Source organism: Peromyscus californicus, unplaced genomic scaffold (genome assembly GCF_007827085.1).
Source record: "Peromyscus californicus insignis strain IS unplaced genomic scaffold, ASM782708v3 Scaffold_8__1_contigs__length_139910024, whole genome shotgun sequence".
Classification (NCBI taxonomy): Eukaryota; Metazoa; Chordata; class Mammalia; order Rodentia; family Cricetidae; genus Peromyscus; species Peromyscus californicus.
The window spans coordinates 84,557,591-84,576,243 of NW_026294606.1; the positions used below are offsets into that span (position 1 = coordinate 84,557,591).

The window sequence follows — 18,653 nt, forward strand, 5'->3', positions numbered from 1 at the left end:
TCAGCACTTTGTTTAAAAAATGGGTTGTGATGACTAGTTTTGTTTTGTTGTTGTTTTGTGAGACAAGGGTTGACGATGTAACTCTGACTGGCCTGGAACTTTCTATGTAGAGCAGATTGGCCTGAAATTCATAAAAATCTGCCTTCTTCTGCCTCTGGAGTAGTCCCATCAAAGGCATGCATCACCATTAAACTGCATGCTGTCTAGTTTTAATTGTTGACATAACACAATCTAAAATCACCTGGGAAGAGGTTCTCTGTGAGGGATTATCTACATCAGGTTGGCCTGTGGGCACATCTGTAGGTTATTACCTTGGTCATGTAAATTGATATCAGAAGATCCAGCCCACAGTAGGCAGCACTACTCCCTAAGCAGAAGATCCTGGATTGTATGAGTGTAGAGAGTGACCTGAGCACTGATAGGCATGCATGCCTTCACTCTCTTGTTGCTCTCGACTATGGGTGAGATGTGACCAGCTGCTTCAAGTTCCTACCTTGACTTCCCCACAGTGATGGGTTATATGTAACCTGGAATTCTAAGCTGAATAAACCCTCTGTCCCTTAAAGGTGCTTTTGTTGAGGTATTTTATCACAGACATAAAAATGAAACTAAAACATAGGTTTTCTTGCATAATTTATGAGCTCAAGAACTACATTTTTCACATGCAAACTTAAACTCAGCCCTTAGACTCAGGACCTAATTTTCTCATTTCCCTCTCGCTGTTGGCCCCCTCTCCAGGGAACTCCCTCCTTCAAGTGCTTCCGAGGTGATGTCCAATGTCCTTCATCACTTAAACCCACTGAGACAGAGAGAGACTTCCCCTGAACAGCTTAAAATACTTCCTGAAGGGGAATCACATGTCCATCTAATCACTGTTCCCAGGAAATACACTATTGTTAAATTAGGGAAGAGATTAAACTCTTAGAATCACGATGCTCAAGAAGGAGAAGGTGAGGGGCTTCCCTGGAGGGAAATCATGGGGAACTATTTCATCTGAGGAAAAGATCCTAGGTGACAGGCTGCAAAGATGCTCACCTTCCAGAAGACATAAAATGATGAAAAAATGAAGACCAGAAAAGATGATAAAAAAGGGGTTAGAAGACAGGCCTGGCCATGGCATTCCTCACAGAGCAGTGAGAAACCACAGAGAGACAAAATGATTGCAAGACTCAGAACACGCATTACCTGTCAATCACAGGTGTCTCTCTGGGAGGAAACATCAAGGTGTGTTTAATTATCAAGACACTCTCCCTTCCTTCAACAAGGGTTCTAAGACAAGATCTTTTTACATGTTTCTCCTTAACCCACACTTTTGGAATTCTTGCAGTTTTTTAAAAAAAATAGTGTGTGTGTGTGTGTGTGTGTGTGTGTGTGTGTGTGTGTGTGTGTGTGTGTGTACATGCCCAAGTATCCAAGGAGGTCAGAGAATGGGGTCAGATTCCCCAGACCTGGAGTTGAGGGGGGCTGTGAGGCACCCCAAGTGGGTGCTGGGAATCAAACTCCCCTTCTCTGCAAAAGCAGCTAGTGCTCTTAACTGCTGAGCCATCTCTACAGCCCCAGAATTCTTGAGTTTTAACCACATCACTCAGTTCTACTAGTCTTTCAGACTTAGACTCGGGATCTGAGGTTTTGAAATAGTTTTCCTGGGATGGAAATAAAGGTAATAATTTGATTAGCATTTGAAAGGCTTTTCCGTTGGGTTTTCATGCCTGTCTTTGTTTTTCTCTTCCCTTTTCTTCTTGAACATACATAATGGAAACCATCTTTGTAATTATTCCCAAGCGCTGAAACTTTAATCTCCATTGTGTAATTGAATTTTTCTCCGCAGCAAAATGGTTTTCTGGATCCTCAGCAAACCCGGAGCATAAATGCTGGTCATTCCCTTGGGGAAGGGCAGGGGGGAAATAGGAATGTGTGTGTGTGTGTGTGTGTGTGTGTGTGTGTGTGTGTGTGTGTGTGTGTGTGTACATCCTACAATTGTTTCCTCAGTTTGGTTTCCGTTTGCTGTGACCCTTTTAAGGAAGCAGCACCATTTGTTTCTATGAATATTTAAGTACTCATGCATTTAAGTGAGCATTTATTGAGTGCAATTGTGTGCACCAAAGGAAACACCCAGGCACAAAGTGGGGTGGAGCAAGGAGAAGAATGAACATTAAGGTACAAAGGGAGAATGTTCCCTGCAGAAAACTGACAAGGAGATGCTTGGTGGAGTGGGGATCATGTTTTGTATCCATTAATCTTGGGACACTGATGAAATATAGACTAAGATTTTTGGGAAGGTCGTCACTGGTTTCTATGCTGTCATGTCAGGAGGTTGAGGTGGCTGGGCAGTCTAGACCCATGTGCAAGTGCAAGAGAGAGAGCTGGGAGTGGAGTGCTTAGCTGCAGAGTGAAAACAAACAGGAGGCTGGAAGAAGGGTCTGAGGGTGCAGAGAGGGAGAGAAGCCAGCAGGGTGCAAGGTCAGGACAGTTAGGAAGAGTGAGCAGGAGGGAAGGTGAGTGGGTGAGTGAACACGTCTCGGTGGTGGGGAGCAGAGGAAGACAGACGCAGGGGTGGATCTTCCCCTGGAGTAGAGCGGCTAAAACGCAAGCCTCAATGACTTCTTTTGCTTTTAAATTTTTATTTCAAAGCTTCGAGCTTTCTGCATTCTACACAGACTATAAAGCGAAAGGCTCTCAACTTTAAAATGTCAGGAAATAGTGATCCACTCAGCATCTCCATCCACTTAAAACGAGATCTGCAAACACTCAAAACAAAGAACTCTTTCACAAAAGCATTACAGTCACACAGGAAAGGCCCCAGCCCTTGGTGGAGCTGTGTGGGGACTGTAGAGAGAACAGACTCAGGGAGGGGGACTATGGAGAGGATCAGGGAAAGTGTTTGCCATGCAAGTGTAGGACCTGAGCTTGAATCCCCGGAACCCAGAAAAGCCAGGACAGAGCCTGTCTGTAATCCCAGCACACCTACAGCGATACAGGAGAGAGACAGGAAAGTTCCTGGGTGCTCCCTGGCCAGCTAGCCTGAAACAAAAGAGACCCTACCTCAAACAAGGTGAGCGACCACACCTGAAGTTTTTCTCTGTCCTCTATGCATGCACTGTAGCACATGCATTGTATGTGCACGCGCACATACACACACACACACACACATACACACACATACACAGATGCACACACACACCGCACACACACACATACACAGATGCACACACACACATACACACACACACACACACACACACACACACACACACACACGCATGCACACACGCATGGACAAGAGGGGAACAAGGGGAAAGTTCTACAACCTAAAGATGGTACAACATAGGACAATTACAAAGAAAATGGTAGCAAATGAAACATGGTCCTGTGCGTGACAGAGTGAGTTAGTGTCAAGACAGGGACACGGGTGGCAGTCACCATCAAAAAGTCTCCCACTTCAGTCACCCTATAACAGATTCAAGAGAGAGCAAACAACTAGGTCAGGGCCCACAGAAAGGAGCCTGATCAACTCAGCGTGCATTCATGATGAAGACATAAAATTCAGTAGCAATTTAGATCTTCTGTGGAACATCCTTCTTAGGAAGTCTATCTCTATCAAGCACCTCCAGTGACACAGTAATCAACTGGGCAGAGTCCCAGCATGTGAACAGTAGAGACTGACCCTGCCTATCACTTCCCGGCCTGTGAACAGTAGAGACTGACCCTGCCTATCACTAGAAAAGTGCAACACTACAGTGTTTCACTGTGGTTGGCTATGCTGCTTGCTCCAGGTTTGGATTTTTGTGGGGTTGTTGTTGTTGTTGTTTTGAGACAGTTTTTCACTATGTAGCTTAGTGGTTGGCTTAGAAGTTGCTTTGTAGACGAGGCTACCTGGTTATCTACTATATACAAGGCTATCTACTTGGAGATCTACCTATCTCTGCCTCCTGAGTGCTGGGATCTAACGTGTGTCCCACCATGTCTGGCCCATTAAAAATGTATTACATTTACATGTATGTGTGTCTACCTACTATGGTGCACACGTGGGGGTCAGAGGATAATTTATGGGAATTCTCTCTTTCCATATGGGACCTCAGCATCAAACTTAGCGGCAGGCCCTTTACCCACGGAGCCATCTCACTGGCCCTCCAGCGTTGCTCACACTACTTAGTCAGAGGACGCACGCCTGAGTCCTCATTTTTGTCTCTCATTTTGTCTGTGCTGATCTCTGTACTTGGTAGTTTGGCTCCTGAGAATCACTGGACAAATAAACATGCTGGTCAATCCACTGTGCCCTTTCTGACCACTGCCCCACATAAAAAGAGGCACGGAGTTTCATAATTGATTGAGATTGACTTCAGAAGACATGATTACCTACATAAGGAAAGTGGAGAGAACCTACAAACAGATCGTGGGAACGAAAGTGTCTGGAAAATTTACTCGAATTGAAATCAGTATAGAAAGCCAGTATATTTCAATTAAAAGAATTTAAAAATATGTATTTAAAAGGTCTATTAAGAACAGCAATGAGGCTAAAACTCTTAGCAATAAGGAATACAAAGCCAGTACCTGCCATCTCCTGTAAGCAGGCAAGACTTCCGGTGGGAAAACCTGGACACCAACCCAGCCACAAACCCTTTGACCGACAATTGTCCTTCTTGTCTGCAAAATGTTCTGTGGCAAAGATGGCACAGAAATTGTAGGAGTGACCAGCTACTGACTGGCCCAGCTGGAGACCCGTACCCCGAGAGGGAGCTCACTTCTGAGGGCCAGGACCCAGAGGCAGAATACCCCAGATACCTAGGATAGAACCAAATAAACAGATACAGAGACCCTTAGCCAAACATTAGGCGGCGTTTTGGGGAATTCTATGGAAGAGAGGCAGGAAGGTTTGTAGGAGCCAGTGGGGTCAAGGACACCACAAGAAACCCCACAGAACTTGGGCTCACAGAGACTGAACCGCCAACCAGGGAGTCTGCACAGGACTGACCTAGGCCCTCTTTGTGTATGTCACAGCTGTGTAACTTGGTCTTCTTGTAGGACTCCTAACAGTGGGAACAGGGGCTGTCTCTGACTCCTTTGCCTGCTTCTGAGACCCTTTCCTCCTACTGGGTGCCTCAGCCAGCTTTAACAGAAGAGAAGGTGTCTAGTCTCACTGCAACTTTATATACCATGGCTGGCTGATATCCATGAAGATAAACAGAGGAGGAGGAGGAGTGGATAGGTCAAGAGGAAGCTGGAGCAACTGGGAGGAGAGGGAAGAGGAGGAGGGAGGGGAAACTTTGGTTGGGATGAAAAAAACCAAAACCAAAACCAAAACCAACAAACAAACAGAACAGCAATGAAGGACCGCTGTGGGATGTTCTGTATGGCAAATGTGTTGCTCTGATTGGTTGGTAAATAAATCACTGATTGGCCCGTGACCAGGCAGGAAGTATAGGCGGGACAAGGAGGAGAATAAAGCTGGGAAGTGGAAGGCTGAGTCGGAGAGACACTGCCAGCCACCATGATGAGAAACAGCATGTGAAGATGCCGGTAAGCCACGAGCCATGTGGCAAGGTATAGATTAATAGAAATGGATTAATTTAAGCTGTAAGAACAGTTAGCAAGAAGCCTGCCACGGCCATACAGTTTGTAACCAATATAAGTCTCTGTGTTTACTTGGTCGGGTCTGAGAGGCTGTGGGACTGGCGGGTAACAGAGATTTGTCCTGACTGTGGGCCAGGCAGGAAAACTCAAGCTACAAAGGACTGAAAAGATTGCTCAATGGTTAGGGCAAGGCTCTTGCAGAGGACCTGAATTCAGTTCCTAGTATCCATGATTGGTGGCTCACAGCTCCCTGTAACTCCAGTTTCAATCAATCTGATGTCCTATTAGGAGCCCTGTAGGCAACTTCACTCACTTACACATACCCACATACACTAATGACTTCTCTAAAAAAATCTTTTAAAAAAGTAAAATCAAGAGAAGAACATAGCAGTGAAAATCATGAATTACCACTAGGCACTTGGGAGGCAGAAGCAGGTGACTTTCTGTGAGTTTGAGGCCAGCCTGGTCTAATAGTAAGTTCCAGGACAGCCAGGGCCACATAATAAAGAGACCTTGTCTCAAACAAACAAACAAACAAACAAAAACAAAATTTAAAAAAGCAGAAGAAAGAAAATCATGAATTGCCTGATTGTAATGTAAAGAAAAGACATGAGGCCCAAACAGAAAATGCAAAAGCATGACCAGATGTGCTTAAAGGAACTGAGAGTTCCAGGAGGGTGTGTCATGCACATGGATACTCAATGCCATAGTACATGTCTCTGTTCTTAGCACAGTAACCTGCAAATGCCATGTGATATAAATATTAACAGCCCAGCTTTACCCTGAATTCACATGGAGGAGGAAGAGTCTGGGGAAGTCCCTTGTAAGGTGTGACCTCTGGATTCCTAGGCGTCCCCAGATCTTCCAGGGAGGGAGGGGCTGTGATATCATTAGATGAATAATTGGCCTTTGACCAGTTTCCTGCCCTACAATCCCTAAAATCTTTGGTCTCTTCAAAGAGATGATATTTAAGTGACTGGGGAGTGGGCAGCCCCTGCCTAGCCCAGGATGGGGTAGTCCCATTATGTGGCTGAACTTAGGTGCTGCTCAAGCAAATCGGAGCTGGAGAAAAAGGTCATGGGAACTCTGACTTATAGTCTCTGCTCAGAATCACAAGGAAAGCCATCCAGGGCTTGGGATTGGCATTGAGATGGGGAAATCTTAGGGTCATGCCCACAGTCAATCAGTAACTGTCTGACACTGTGGACAGAGTTAGGCTGCCCTGGGTCAGAGGACCACAGTGGGTGTTTACTTGCTTGCTGGTAAATGTAGACCCCGAATAGCTCACGGCTATGATGTGAAAGAGGAAGAGCAGGGAGGGGATGGGTTGGTGAGTCAAAGCCTTTCTCACAACACCCAGGTGCCTGCCTTTCCCATTCTCTGCATGCCATGGGGTTCCCAGAAGCTGCATGGCATGCAGTATCACAGTGCAGTACATGCAGGGGCATTTGTGAGAGCCGGATAGGAATATCTGTCTTCCCTGGAGTCTAGCCTTAAAGATGTTACGAAAGCATGAAGCCGAGCATTCTCTAACTTTAGAAAGCCCATTATTTTCTATTTTTGAGATACCATTCATACTGACATGAGACAAGTTGGCTAGTTTTACTTTTAAATGAATTCATAAACATTTAAAATTTTCTCTTTCAATTTCTAATAGAGTGACTATTGATGAACATAACCCACACAAGCCAAAGCTCATGGAAGCCCTTGATAATTTCTAAGTGAGCAAGGGGTCCCTGGAACCGAAATATTGGAAGACTGATGCTGCCTTAGATGACTGAAAAAACAAGTGAAGACTGGGAAGTAGATTTGTCTTTCCAGTTGCCAAGTGTGAGATGCATCCTTCAGGCAAGACACTGTCTTTGCCCTCTGAACTCTCAGCAGCTGGGACACCCACTAGAGATTGGGCTAATGAAGACAGGCGGGGCTTTTGAGGCCCAGGCCTTCCTGAAGTATAGAGGAGGCTATTCTCTTCAATGGCGTAGTCATGGCTAAGTTGCCCACACTCCCCTGAGGAACCTCTTGCCTACACTCCTGTGAGTATCCCCAGTTAAATTCACTGGTTCACCAAGCTGAACTTTGTGGGGAATTGTTTCTTTGGTCCATCACTGCTGCCTTATCTGGGATGAACTGATATTTGTTTATCTGCCAGGAAAAGTCCACACAACACCGAGGCCTCCTGTTGTTAATACAACAGCAGAACATTGGGCTGAGATGTGAAGGAACAGGAGCTCACACACTGTGGTGCACCCTGGCACTGTGGAAGATTGCACATTTTAAGATTATATAGCCTGGAACGGTTATTCTAGGTTATTTCTAATTATGCCTATTGTTTGAGACCCCAGAGAAGTCATGCACATGTTCATGGGGGACAAGAAGCAATGCTTGTAGTCAGGGAATCCAGAAATGTGTCTAATGGAGGTGGAGAGGAGACACAAGCCCAGAGTAATGGCTACTCATTGAAAAGAAGGGAAAAGGAACAAGGGGCACTCTCCAGTGTCTGCTTTGTGAGAGGAAGGAAGGTAGATGCAAGCCCTGACATACAGGGTCAACACTGGGTCAAACCCAGCGACGACGTTCATGTAGGAGTTTGTGTTCTCCTGAACATCTAAAACATTACATAATCAAGGCAAGTGAATGGGCTCACAGAGCTCATGGTCTGTGCTCTGGGATCAGTCCTTTATACTCCTTAAAATGCACATAAGAAAGCAGTTACCTAGGAGGAGAATGCTGAAGCTTAAATCCAGGTGTGAGTGTTCTCCATGTAGACTGCTCTTCTTCGAGATCTGTAGTGTTAAAGGAAGTCTATGGCCACACTATTTGAAGCAGGGGGATCAAAGTGTCCCAATTGTCTGGTGCTTCAGAAGAGGTGCCATATGTCAGCACAGTTGTCTGCCAGAAATCTCCCAGAAAGCAAGTCCTTCTGGCAAAGTCAGATTACATAACATCCTGGAGTAAATTCAGAGAGTAGGTGATGTCTGGGGGACCTGAAGATGACAAGCCAAACAAGCGTTGGTCTCTGCTCATTCCTTGGTAGACCAAGGAAGCTGCTATCCTGGAGTGCCTCTGCAATGTCCTTCCAAACCTCTAGATGACCCAGTAGCTCTCAGCTAAGCCGCAAAGCAGACCAAGTATGAACAGCTGGATTGTGAAATACGAGCAGACATTGCTTTAGTGTCTCTACCCAATTGTGTCAACACACACAGAGAACACAAGCAATGGCTATAGAAGTCACAGAAGTTGACAACCCAGGCAACTGGTGGCAGGTGACACGACCTGGCATCGGTAGGCAGAAGAGATCACTTGTGTAAGGCCAAGAAAGCATCCTAGGATTATGGGCTATTTTGGAATCTTGGAGTTCACTTTGGTGCTGGGGTTCTGCCTAACAGGACTAAATTCCTGGAGCATGGAAAAGTGAAGGGCAATCATTGTATTTGTGCCCCCAGAGTGAAATGAGTCAATCTGGTGGTTATTTATTCATGTCCCCAAGACTATACAACACACTATAGTTATAGCATTATAATACAGTCTGCCACCAGGGCAGGGAGCCATCATTTTAAAAAAATAAAAAATAAAAAATCCTGGGCCTGGAGAGATGGCTCAGTTGTTAAGAACACTACTCCTATTGCAGAGGACCCAACTTCTGTTCCTAGTCCCCATGTCAGACAGCTCCCAACTGCCTGGAACCCCAGCTCTAGGAGTTACTATGCCCTGTTCTGGTCTCTGTAGGCACCTGTACTCATGTGCACATAATCACACATAGGTACACACATAGACATATAATTAAAAACAAAAACCCTTAGACGCTACCATAAGCAAAATAATAAACATGGATGATTAATAAATGTTTGTGCTATTTATTAACTCATCTTTGGAACTGAAATGCTCCATGAACATCATGCTAGTTCAACAAGGAGCTGCCATGAGTCACCCTGAATATGTTTTAGATGCCAGATTTGCCAGTTGTACTAAATGTGGCCATTTTATTCAAATTGGGGGGAAAATCATGCTGTGTACAGTCATTCACTCAATCCTGAAGCCAATCTTACAAGCGATATGATCAACTATGCACCCTCCATTCAGCTGTGAGCATCAAGGAAACTGAATGAACATGTATTGTTGACATGGGCACAGCCATGACGAGGATACCAATGCCTCACACCCATGGGAACTGGCAAAATTCCTCCAGGTGAGGCTTGGAGGGATGGCAAAGCCTCTCTCTGTTTTCCAAGCATTTACGAATGATTGCCCAGTGTGTACAAAAACTAGCAACTGCAGCTTCCTCCTGCTGGGTGACTGCAACTAAGCCCGCTCCCCTCTAAGGACCTCCTATCAAAACTAGATGAGCCCAGCCTCCTCGTGCTGTGCACCAGGATTCACTATCCCCGAAGACCAGTCTTGTGCCACTTTGATTTGCCACCAGGCCTGGAAGCTACCCAATCACCCCAGACACGCCTTTGCTATTCCCTTCATTGTCTAGAGCACACGGAGTGACTCCCCTTAAGTCCCCACATCTTTTCTAGCAGGTTAACAACTGCCCAGGCCCAGCTTTTCTGTCGTACTGTGTTTGGTATCTGTCTGCCTCCACCTGTCCCATGTCCCAGCCCCGCTCCCTACCCCTGTTGATGGGACCTGACGTCCCTCTACTGCTTCTTACTTCCCCAGAGTTACCCTTGTCAGATCAAGTGGATTCCTAACCTGCTCAACACAGCTTGCTCCTATCTGCTCTGTACCTTCTAGAGGCTTCTAGAGGTCTTTTCTACGTCTGTTATCTTCCTTTTTAAAAACTTTATTGAGCTTGTGAAGGTGGGTGTGAGGAGGAATGGCTACACCAAGGCCTATGTATTGAGGTCAGAGAACAACTTTTGGGGATCCTCTCCTCCCACCATGTGGTTCCCAGGGATCAAACTCAGATAGTCATGTTTGTCAGCAAGCACCTTTACCCACTGAGCCAGACTTCTCACTGACCCAAACATGACCTTATTCCTACTATTTTTTTACAGTGCTCGGAACCACACCGGTCTCCCTGCACATGTTAGGCAGACATTTTACCACTGAGCAGCTACATCTCCAGCTCCTGGTATTTTTCTTAGTTTTCTGGGTCTGTCTGGGTTAATTCTTTTTTTTTTTTTTTTTTTTTTTTTTTGTTTTTCGAGACAGGGTTTCTCTGTGTAGCTTTGCGCCTTTCCTGGGACTCACTTGGTAGCCCAGGCTGGCCTTGAACTCACAGAGATCCGCCTGGCTCTGCCTCCCGAGTGCTGGGATTAAAGGCGTGCGCCACCACTGCCCGGCTATTTCTTAATTTCATACTTCTCCTGCTAGTTCAGTGGAATTTGAGGAAGGACCTATACCCTTTCCTCTACAATGAAAGCAAACTCTTCTCGAGTTTTCTGGGGTTTTTTCTATGATGGCTATGTATTATGATAGACATAAGTACTCTTTAAAGAACAAGGAAACACGTCTCCCACTTCAGGCTTGGCACTACAGCCCAATGGCATGCCTCCCAAAGTGTTTGTGCCTGGCACAGGCAGGGAGAGAGTCAGGCAGAGAGAATGTTGGTTCTTGACCAAGTAACATCTCATTGAACTGTTTAGGGTTACAATGAGAAACATCTCACAAGTCTTGGCTCATAGTTACGCCATTCTGCATAACTCTGCGTACTTTAATGCAAATGAAAACATAAACGGCCCGAATGACTGCTCTTTGGCACCAAGGACAGTTTAACTCAACATATTTAAATACTGTTGATCTTGTTTGTGCTGCTTTGTTATGACATTTCTTCACCTGGCCAATAAAAACGTGATAATTAAAAAGTCATTTTAAATTTCTAGTCTTGACCTGTACGTTTGTTGCAAACAAGTCTAGTTCCTAAGTCTAATTCTCTAACAATTCACTCTTGTACATGAAAAAAAACACAAACCAAGCTGTGAAAGGGTGGCTCTCAATAGGAAGGCACAGTGCATGGCAGAAGTTCATGACAGATGCTCTTTCTAGCTGAAGTCATCACCAATAGGTATGTGAACTAGGGCAGACATGCAGTGTGCCTCTGCTCAGACCCCTGTGAGTAAGTCTATAGGAACAGTTCAAAGGACTTAATACTGACAGCTGCCTCCTAAGCTGCAAATAGAGCCAGGACTAACACTATTTTTGTGGCTCACTTTGCTTCTCAAGCCTTGTCCCAAGGGCTGAGTGTGCAGCTCAGTGATAGAGCACTTGCCTGGCATGTCCAGGGCACTGGGTGCCATGCTCAGTAGTGCTTTAGACCCCGCCACATTCACCTCTGTCAGTAGTTTCTATCAGCGCATTTGAAAAGCTGAACTGCAATAGCTCAGCTCTACCGTGAAATGACAGGGTCTCCTTATTTGTGACCCTAAAACTGGATTTCATGTTTCAGTAAGTTTAATCATGTAAGATAAAATCAAGCTTCATAAGTAATGCCAACTATGAAAGTATTTAAAAACTAAGCCAAAAGCTTCAAGAATTAAAACGCAAGCCCAAATTGGAAGACAGACTATAAGAGGTGATTGAAAGACATGGTAACAGCATCTCCCTGAGAATCACTCCATGAGCCACACAATTTTAGAGAGAGGTCTCCCTGGAGCAGCTCAAAGGAAGCTGGTCTGGCCCTGCCCCACTTGGTTAGGTTTCAACTCTTATACCCTTGCACCTTTCACACTGAGAAGTCATTTCCCTCACCTATTCTCATTACAGAGGATTTAAATCTCAAATAATAAATACTGATTAAATAGTAATATATGATTCTAGAGAATGCTATATTAGTTATTTTTCTGTTGGTATGATAAAATATCATGACCAAAACAACTTAAGGGGATATATACTGTAGAATATTGTCTTAACGTGTGTTACTTTTGTTTATGTTGCATTTGTTTAACTCTGTAAAACTGTGTTACTTTGCCTGTCTAAAACACCTGATGGTCTAATAAAGAGCTGAATGGCCAATGGTGAGGCAGAAGAAAGGATAGGCTAGCTGGCAGGGAGAGAGAATTAACAGAAGGAGAAATCTGGGAGAAGAGAAAGAAAAAAGTAGTCAGAGAAGGAGGAGAACTCAGGGGCCAGCCACCCAGCTACACAACCAGCAATGGAGTAAGAAAGGATGGTATACAAAAATAGAGAAAGGTAAAAGCCCAAAGGCAAAAAGGTAGATGGGATAATTTAAGAAAAGCTGGCAAGAAACAAGCCAAGCTAAGGCCGGACATTTATAATTAAGAATAAACCTCCAAAAGTGATTTATTTGGGAGCTGGGCAGCAGGCCCCCCAAGAGAGTAAAAACCCCCAACAACAGATAGAGTTTGAAAGGTGGGGGAAGCAGGGAAGCAAGCAGGGAAAGCATAGCTGTGTGAGTAGGAAGCTAGTTGGTCACATTTTTATCCTCACACAGGAAACAGAGAGAGAGAACAAAAAGTGGGACAAAGCTATAAGTCCTCAAAGCTCCCCATGCCATGATGTACTTCCTCCTGCAAGGCTCCACCTCCAAAAGGTTCCATAACCTCCCCAAACAATGCTACAAACCAAGGACCAAGTGTTTAGATACATCAACTTATGGAAGATATTTCTCATTCAAACCTCTACACTGTCTTTGATGATTCTTCTAGTACTTACATTTTTGTCTCTTCCATGAGAAAGACTGCCATTAAACAATTTGCATAGTTCATGTTTGAGTACCAAGCTATGTCTTACAAATCCAAAATACAACATGCATTTTATATTTGTAGACAAGAAAAAAATCAGCCTGTATCCATAAAAGTCCTTTTCCATTTCCATACTTAATTTCTGTAACTCTGAGTAATTATTTCCAGTATTTTACATATTCAAAGGCCATGATTATTTACTGGTGTTCACTCATAACCCAATGCTGGACTGCCCCTATCTCCCATCACTTGACTATGTACTTGGAGTTGGAGTCTCTCTACAATATGGAACTTTCCTTGTGGAACAAATTTCCTTTATACCACTATAACATGAACATAATATTATCATCAAGATGACATTCTCTCCCAGGAGTGCTAAGCTCATTCCCATCTTTATTCATTTACTCACAATGATCCCCAAAAGAGAACGTCCTCTTCTCGTCACCGTTATAGATCTTACCTACTATCATAACCACTCAGAACATGCCCACATGATTTGTAATTGTTTATACTAATTTATGTAATAAAAGGAAAATGAAGGCTTTGCCTCATGGGTCCCAAACTATTAGCTACATTAAAAAGTCTAAAAGTTTATATATATATAGATAGATAGATAGATAGATATATAGATATATATCACAGCTATAAATATATATATCACAGCTATAAATATATATATATATATATATATATCACAGCTATAAGAAAATGCCTACAAATATTTGAACACATAATGAAGTCTAAAATTGATAAAAGATTTTATACAGAACTGATGACTAGGGTATATGAAAACCAGCTTTCCTACATTATAAACATTGAACAATCTGAAAATACAACATAAATCAAACTCCTATTCATGAAACTATATGGGATGAAGCCTTTCTTTGTTCTCTCTAAATGCTTGAGTACACTTGAAGGCTGTTTATGCTCAGTGAAAGTGAACTATTACCCAAACATGTCTCCACTAGGGAGTTTCCATGCTTCTTATCAGTGTTAGTGCTACAGCCTACAGGAGGCATTTAAACTGCCAAGGACTTTATTCAGCAATTTCATTTAAAAAAAAAAGTTAATATTGGTGTGTAAAACAAGACAGGATTTCTTATTAAGGAACATAAGCACAAATAAGTGTTAATAGAGTAATATAAAAGGGAGATTAAATAATAAAAGAACAGAGTGTTATGAAAGTCTGTAAACCAAAAGCTCTTAGCAGCAGATCATAAATCCCTTTCTGCATCTCACACTCTTAACACATCCATCTGTTACAAGATTTATTCCCATTGAGAAGTGGTGCTGAGCTCATTAACAAGCTCTTTTTACAATGGTGCATGAAACACCAACTTTAGAATAATCTACACTGCAAGACAGACACTTTTGCAGAGTATACAGACATACTTTTAATCTTAAGCATCTTACAAAAGAATCATTCCTAAGCTTAACAGTGACTTCAGAGTATATCAGCTTGAAGGAAAAGGCACTAAACATCAACAACAAACTATGTACACTGGCTAAAAGAACTACCACATAAGTTATGTACTAAGGTTATGTATGGTTATTACGTCTCTTTCAAAAGTAGCAACTTTCACACGGTATATCCTGGAAGTTTGTTTATTACTAATTCGCAGATATCTCTGCACTGTTTGGAGATATTCAGTGAACCAAGGTCATCTTCCTCTTCTTGGAAGTCAGCTTCTACACTGTTGTCTAAGCCCTTGAGTTCTAGCTCAGACAAATTTGATGGCTCGTAAGAACTCACTTGAGATGTCCTTGGTGACTGGCTTTTCTCAGAGGACTTGCGACCAGCTCCTACTTTAAGTTTAGTGGAGCTGTCCCAACCTGTCCTCATGACCTTTGATCTGCCTGTACTCAGTGGTTCTGCCCGGTTTTCCTTTTCACTTGTCCACTGTGATGAAAAGTCACTGGTGAAGCTACTGGAGGCTTCCTCCAGACTCCCATCGGCAGTCTTCAACACATAAGATCTTTTACGTGAGCATACTGGTGAGCCAGCAGAGAAGGGAGGGCTGAGCACAGGACTCGCTTCACTACTGTTTTTCCTTGTGGACAGCCTTGCCTCGCTTGCCTTGCTCGTCTGTGAACCGTGCTGGGCATTTTCTGCCCCTGTGCTGGAGTCAGGAGCCAGCAGACTTCTGCTGTCATCCTCAGTCATGCAGAAGTCTTCCGAATAGCAAGGGCTGGCCAACTCCTCCTGGCACTGTAGTTCCGAGATGCTCTCACAGGAACTCTTTGTACTAGGTGGTCTGTTTGCACTTGTATCTGCAGTCACAATGTCCGTGACTTTTCTACCATCTTTCCCCTCATCAACAGGTTTGTCAACAGTAGGATCCTGTCGGGAAAGTGCTGGGCTTTGGACTTTCATTTTCGATGTTCCTCCCAGAATATTTGAATGAGGACATCTTTCTGAAATAATGGAATCTGCAGGACACACACCTGCCTCCAACCAAGTGTCACTGGTTCTGTTTTCACCCTGCTCAACTGTTTCTTTTTTAATAGCATGGCTCCGATTCATTTTTTTAGTTGTACTTAACTCATCAAAACAAGCACTGATTTGCCTTGAAGTATCACTACCCTCAGCAAAAGACCCATTTGAGTCTGAAGACTTATCCTTGGGCGGCTGTGGTGGCATCTGGCTTTGTGCTGCCAAGCTTGGTACTTTCCCTTTCCATGTCGGGCCTCGGACTTTGGGCTCCACTGCTTTGATTTTCGATTTTCTATACTGTTCTCTCTTTTCATGTACAACCAGCATGTCGGGGTTTGTTTGCTTTAAACGAAGTCTTAGTGTATTTGTTAAGCCGTAAAGCAGCCTCCCCTTTGTAACCCTAGGTGGAGGGCTACCACTGATCTTCTCTGAGTGTTTACCTTTAGGGTTCTTTTTGGACTGAAGACTCACGAGCTTTTCGTGTTCTCGCACAGAAAGTTTGTTGCTCTTTGATTCTGACCGAGATGTGCTCTTTGATTCTGACCGAGTTGTGGACTTGACAGAAGGTTCTGGCCCCTTACGTTCACTTCCGTACAACCAGGCCAAGTGGGGGTGAACCTGAGTGGGACTTGCCACGGGCTGGTTGCACAGCAAGGACAGTTCAATCAACAAAGCATTCAGCAGCGGCAGCTGTCTTACTGCATTGGCTGTACTCTGTTCAGTCTGAGGGGGACATGCAACCTCATTAACTGAGCCTGGACCCTTCATCTGTGGAGGATTTAGAAGCACTGGAGGGCTCTCCTCCATTGCAGATCTTGTATGTTTCACCGGATGTATGGGAGGCCCTACACGTTTGGTTTCAGGAAAAATACCATCCAGCTCCTCAGGTCCATTTCTCTGAGGCTCAATAGTGATTTCAACCCTGGCAGAAGATGTCTTTTCCTGGGCCAGGTGAGTGTAATACAGAGGAGGAGGGCAAAAGGTGTTGGATTCGAAGTCCAGCTCCGTGACCCCCGGGCTGAGAGGGCTGACAGACCTCCCACTGGGAGCAGGTGAACAAGGGTCAGAAGCCATGTCCCCAGAGCTGGCCTTACTGTGTAAGACTGCTTCTTCCCAGGTCTTCTGGATAGCTGAGGGGTCTGAATCCCCTGCAGACCAGCTGTTAGTTTCCTTGGCGCGTGGCTCTGAGGCCTCCAAGCAGCGTACATTGGAGGCACACTGAAGGCATCTGGCAGCGGCTTCTTTGGTGCATGACTTCGGAGCGTCCTGGGTACGAGGCTCCCACACCTCCAGGGCCTCGGAACCCGTGATACTAGCAGGGCTCAGTGGGCCCTGCAGCTCCTGAGCCCCAGGGGGAAAGCGTCCCAGGTCGGTTAGGCGGCAGAAGACAGCCAATTCCCCGACGCGCTCGGCCGCCGGGCCCCGCAGGGTGAATTTACCCCGTCGGCCCTGGGGGGAGGCGACCAGCAGGATGTCGCAAGCCCCCAACAGGCACGGTGCAGACGCTGGGCCCTGGGGAAGCTGCAGCAGTACTGCGCGCAGGCGCGGGCGCCGCAGGGCGGCGGGGCGCAGGCGGAGTAGGCAGGCCTTGCCGCGCCCGAAGTCGATGGTGCCGCTCTGGGGCTCCTGGCCAGAAGCGGCAGGCGGGAGGACGAGCAGCGGCGGGAAGTCCAGCAGGCGGAACGCCACAGCGGGTCCCCCGGCGCACGGTGACAGCCCGACCTCCAGCCGCACCCAGTCCACCAGCAGCTCCAGCGAGAAGAGCCGCCCGGCAGCCATGGGCGCCATCGCCGTTGCCCTGGGCGACGCCACCAGCCCGCCCCGCCAGCCGGAAGCAAGAGCCAGAGTCTCCTAGACAACCGCGGCTTTGAAGCTCTCTCGCGAGATTTGGTTGCCTGCCCCGGGATGCTCCCGTGTGAGCTCCTTTGCCTTCGGGCTTTAGTTGGGGGCAATTGGCGGGGTGCCAAGAGATTAGGTGTGGCAAAACGGTATTTCTTAAATTTTATATTTTGTCGCTGCAGATCCCACGCCATTAGGGATCATATATTGGAAATAAATGGACCATTCTGCCCATCCCAAGCCTCAGAGCCTGCTGGCCTGTTGCTGCGCGCCCAAAGAAGGCTCTGACCTGTCAGAGGCAGAGCCGTATTCTCTGTCACTGTCTCCTTTGTCTCTTCTTCGTCCTATCACACAGTGATCGCCAGCAGGTCACATTTCCCTCATTGGACTTACGCCTTCTTCTCAGGAGGTTTGACCTCAGCCTCCACCACGACAACCTTGCATCACCCAGGTGTAGAAAGACTGAATGTATCCAGAACAACACACTCTAACACTGGTCAAAGTCCTCATCTCCCATCCTGACTTCTGACCACCCTGGCTTGTCTTCAGAAAGAGTCTGCTGTGTTAGTTTACCCAGAAAGCTCTATGGATGGCGTGGTGGTTTGAAAGAAAATGACCCCCAAAAGGAGTGTCACTATTAGGAGGTGTGGCCTTGTTGGAGGAAGTGTCACTGTGTGGGCGGGCTTTGAGGGCTTTTTCTCAAGCTTCCCTCAGTGTAACTATCAGTTGACTTCCTGTTGCCTACAAGAAGTAGCTCTCTCAGCTCCAGCACCCCATCTGCCTGCACACTGCTATGCTTCCCTTCATGATCTTAATGGACTGAACCTCTGAAACTGTGTGCAAGTCCCCCTTAAATGTTTTCTTTATAAGAGTTGCCATGGTCATGGTGTCTCTTCACAGCAATAAAAACCCAAACCAAGACCGATGGGAACCCACTAACTGCAGAAATGACTGTATAACACAGGGGACTGACGAGGGAGCAGGGGGAAAGGCATCATGAAATATCTTAAGGCATTGGAAATTACAGGGTCTGGGCTGGGGTGAAGCTTGGTGGTAGAGGGCTGGCTTCACAGACACTAAGCCCTGAATGCCGTCCCCAGGACCACCACCACCAGAGGGGAGGAAGTTACTGGTTCAGCTAGTAAGGCATACGATATTGG

General features: G+C 45.6%; 1 protein-coding gene across 1 annotated transcript; it reads right to left on the reverse strand.

Moving 5' to 3' along the window:
* Positions 1-14,601: 14,601 nt before the first annotated feature.
* Map10 (microtubule associated protein 10) lies at positions 14,602-18,184 on the reverse strand. The gene has a single exon (XM_052727506.1). It carries the CDS (start codon positions 17,440-17,442, stop codon positions 14,800-14,802), a length of 2,643 nt encoding a protein of 880 aa, XP_052583466.1. The 5' UTR covers positions 17,443-18,184; the 3' UTR covers positions 14,602-14,799.
* Between the last annotated feature and the right edge of the window lie 469 nt (positions 18,185-18,653).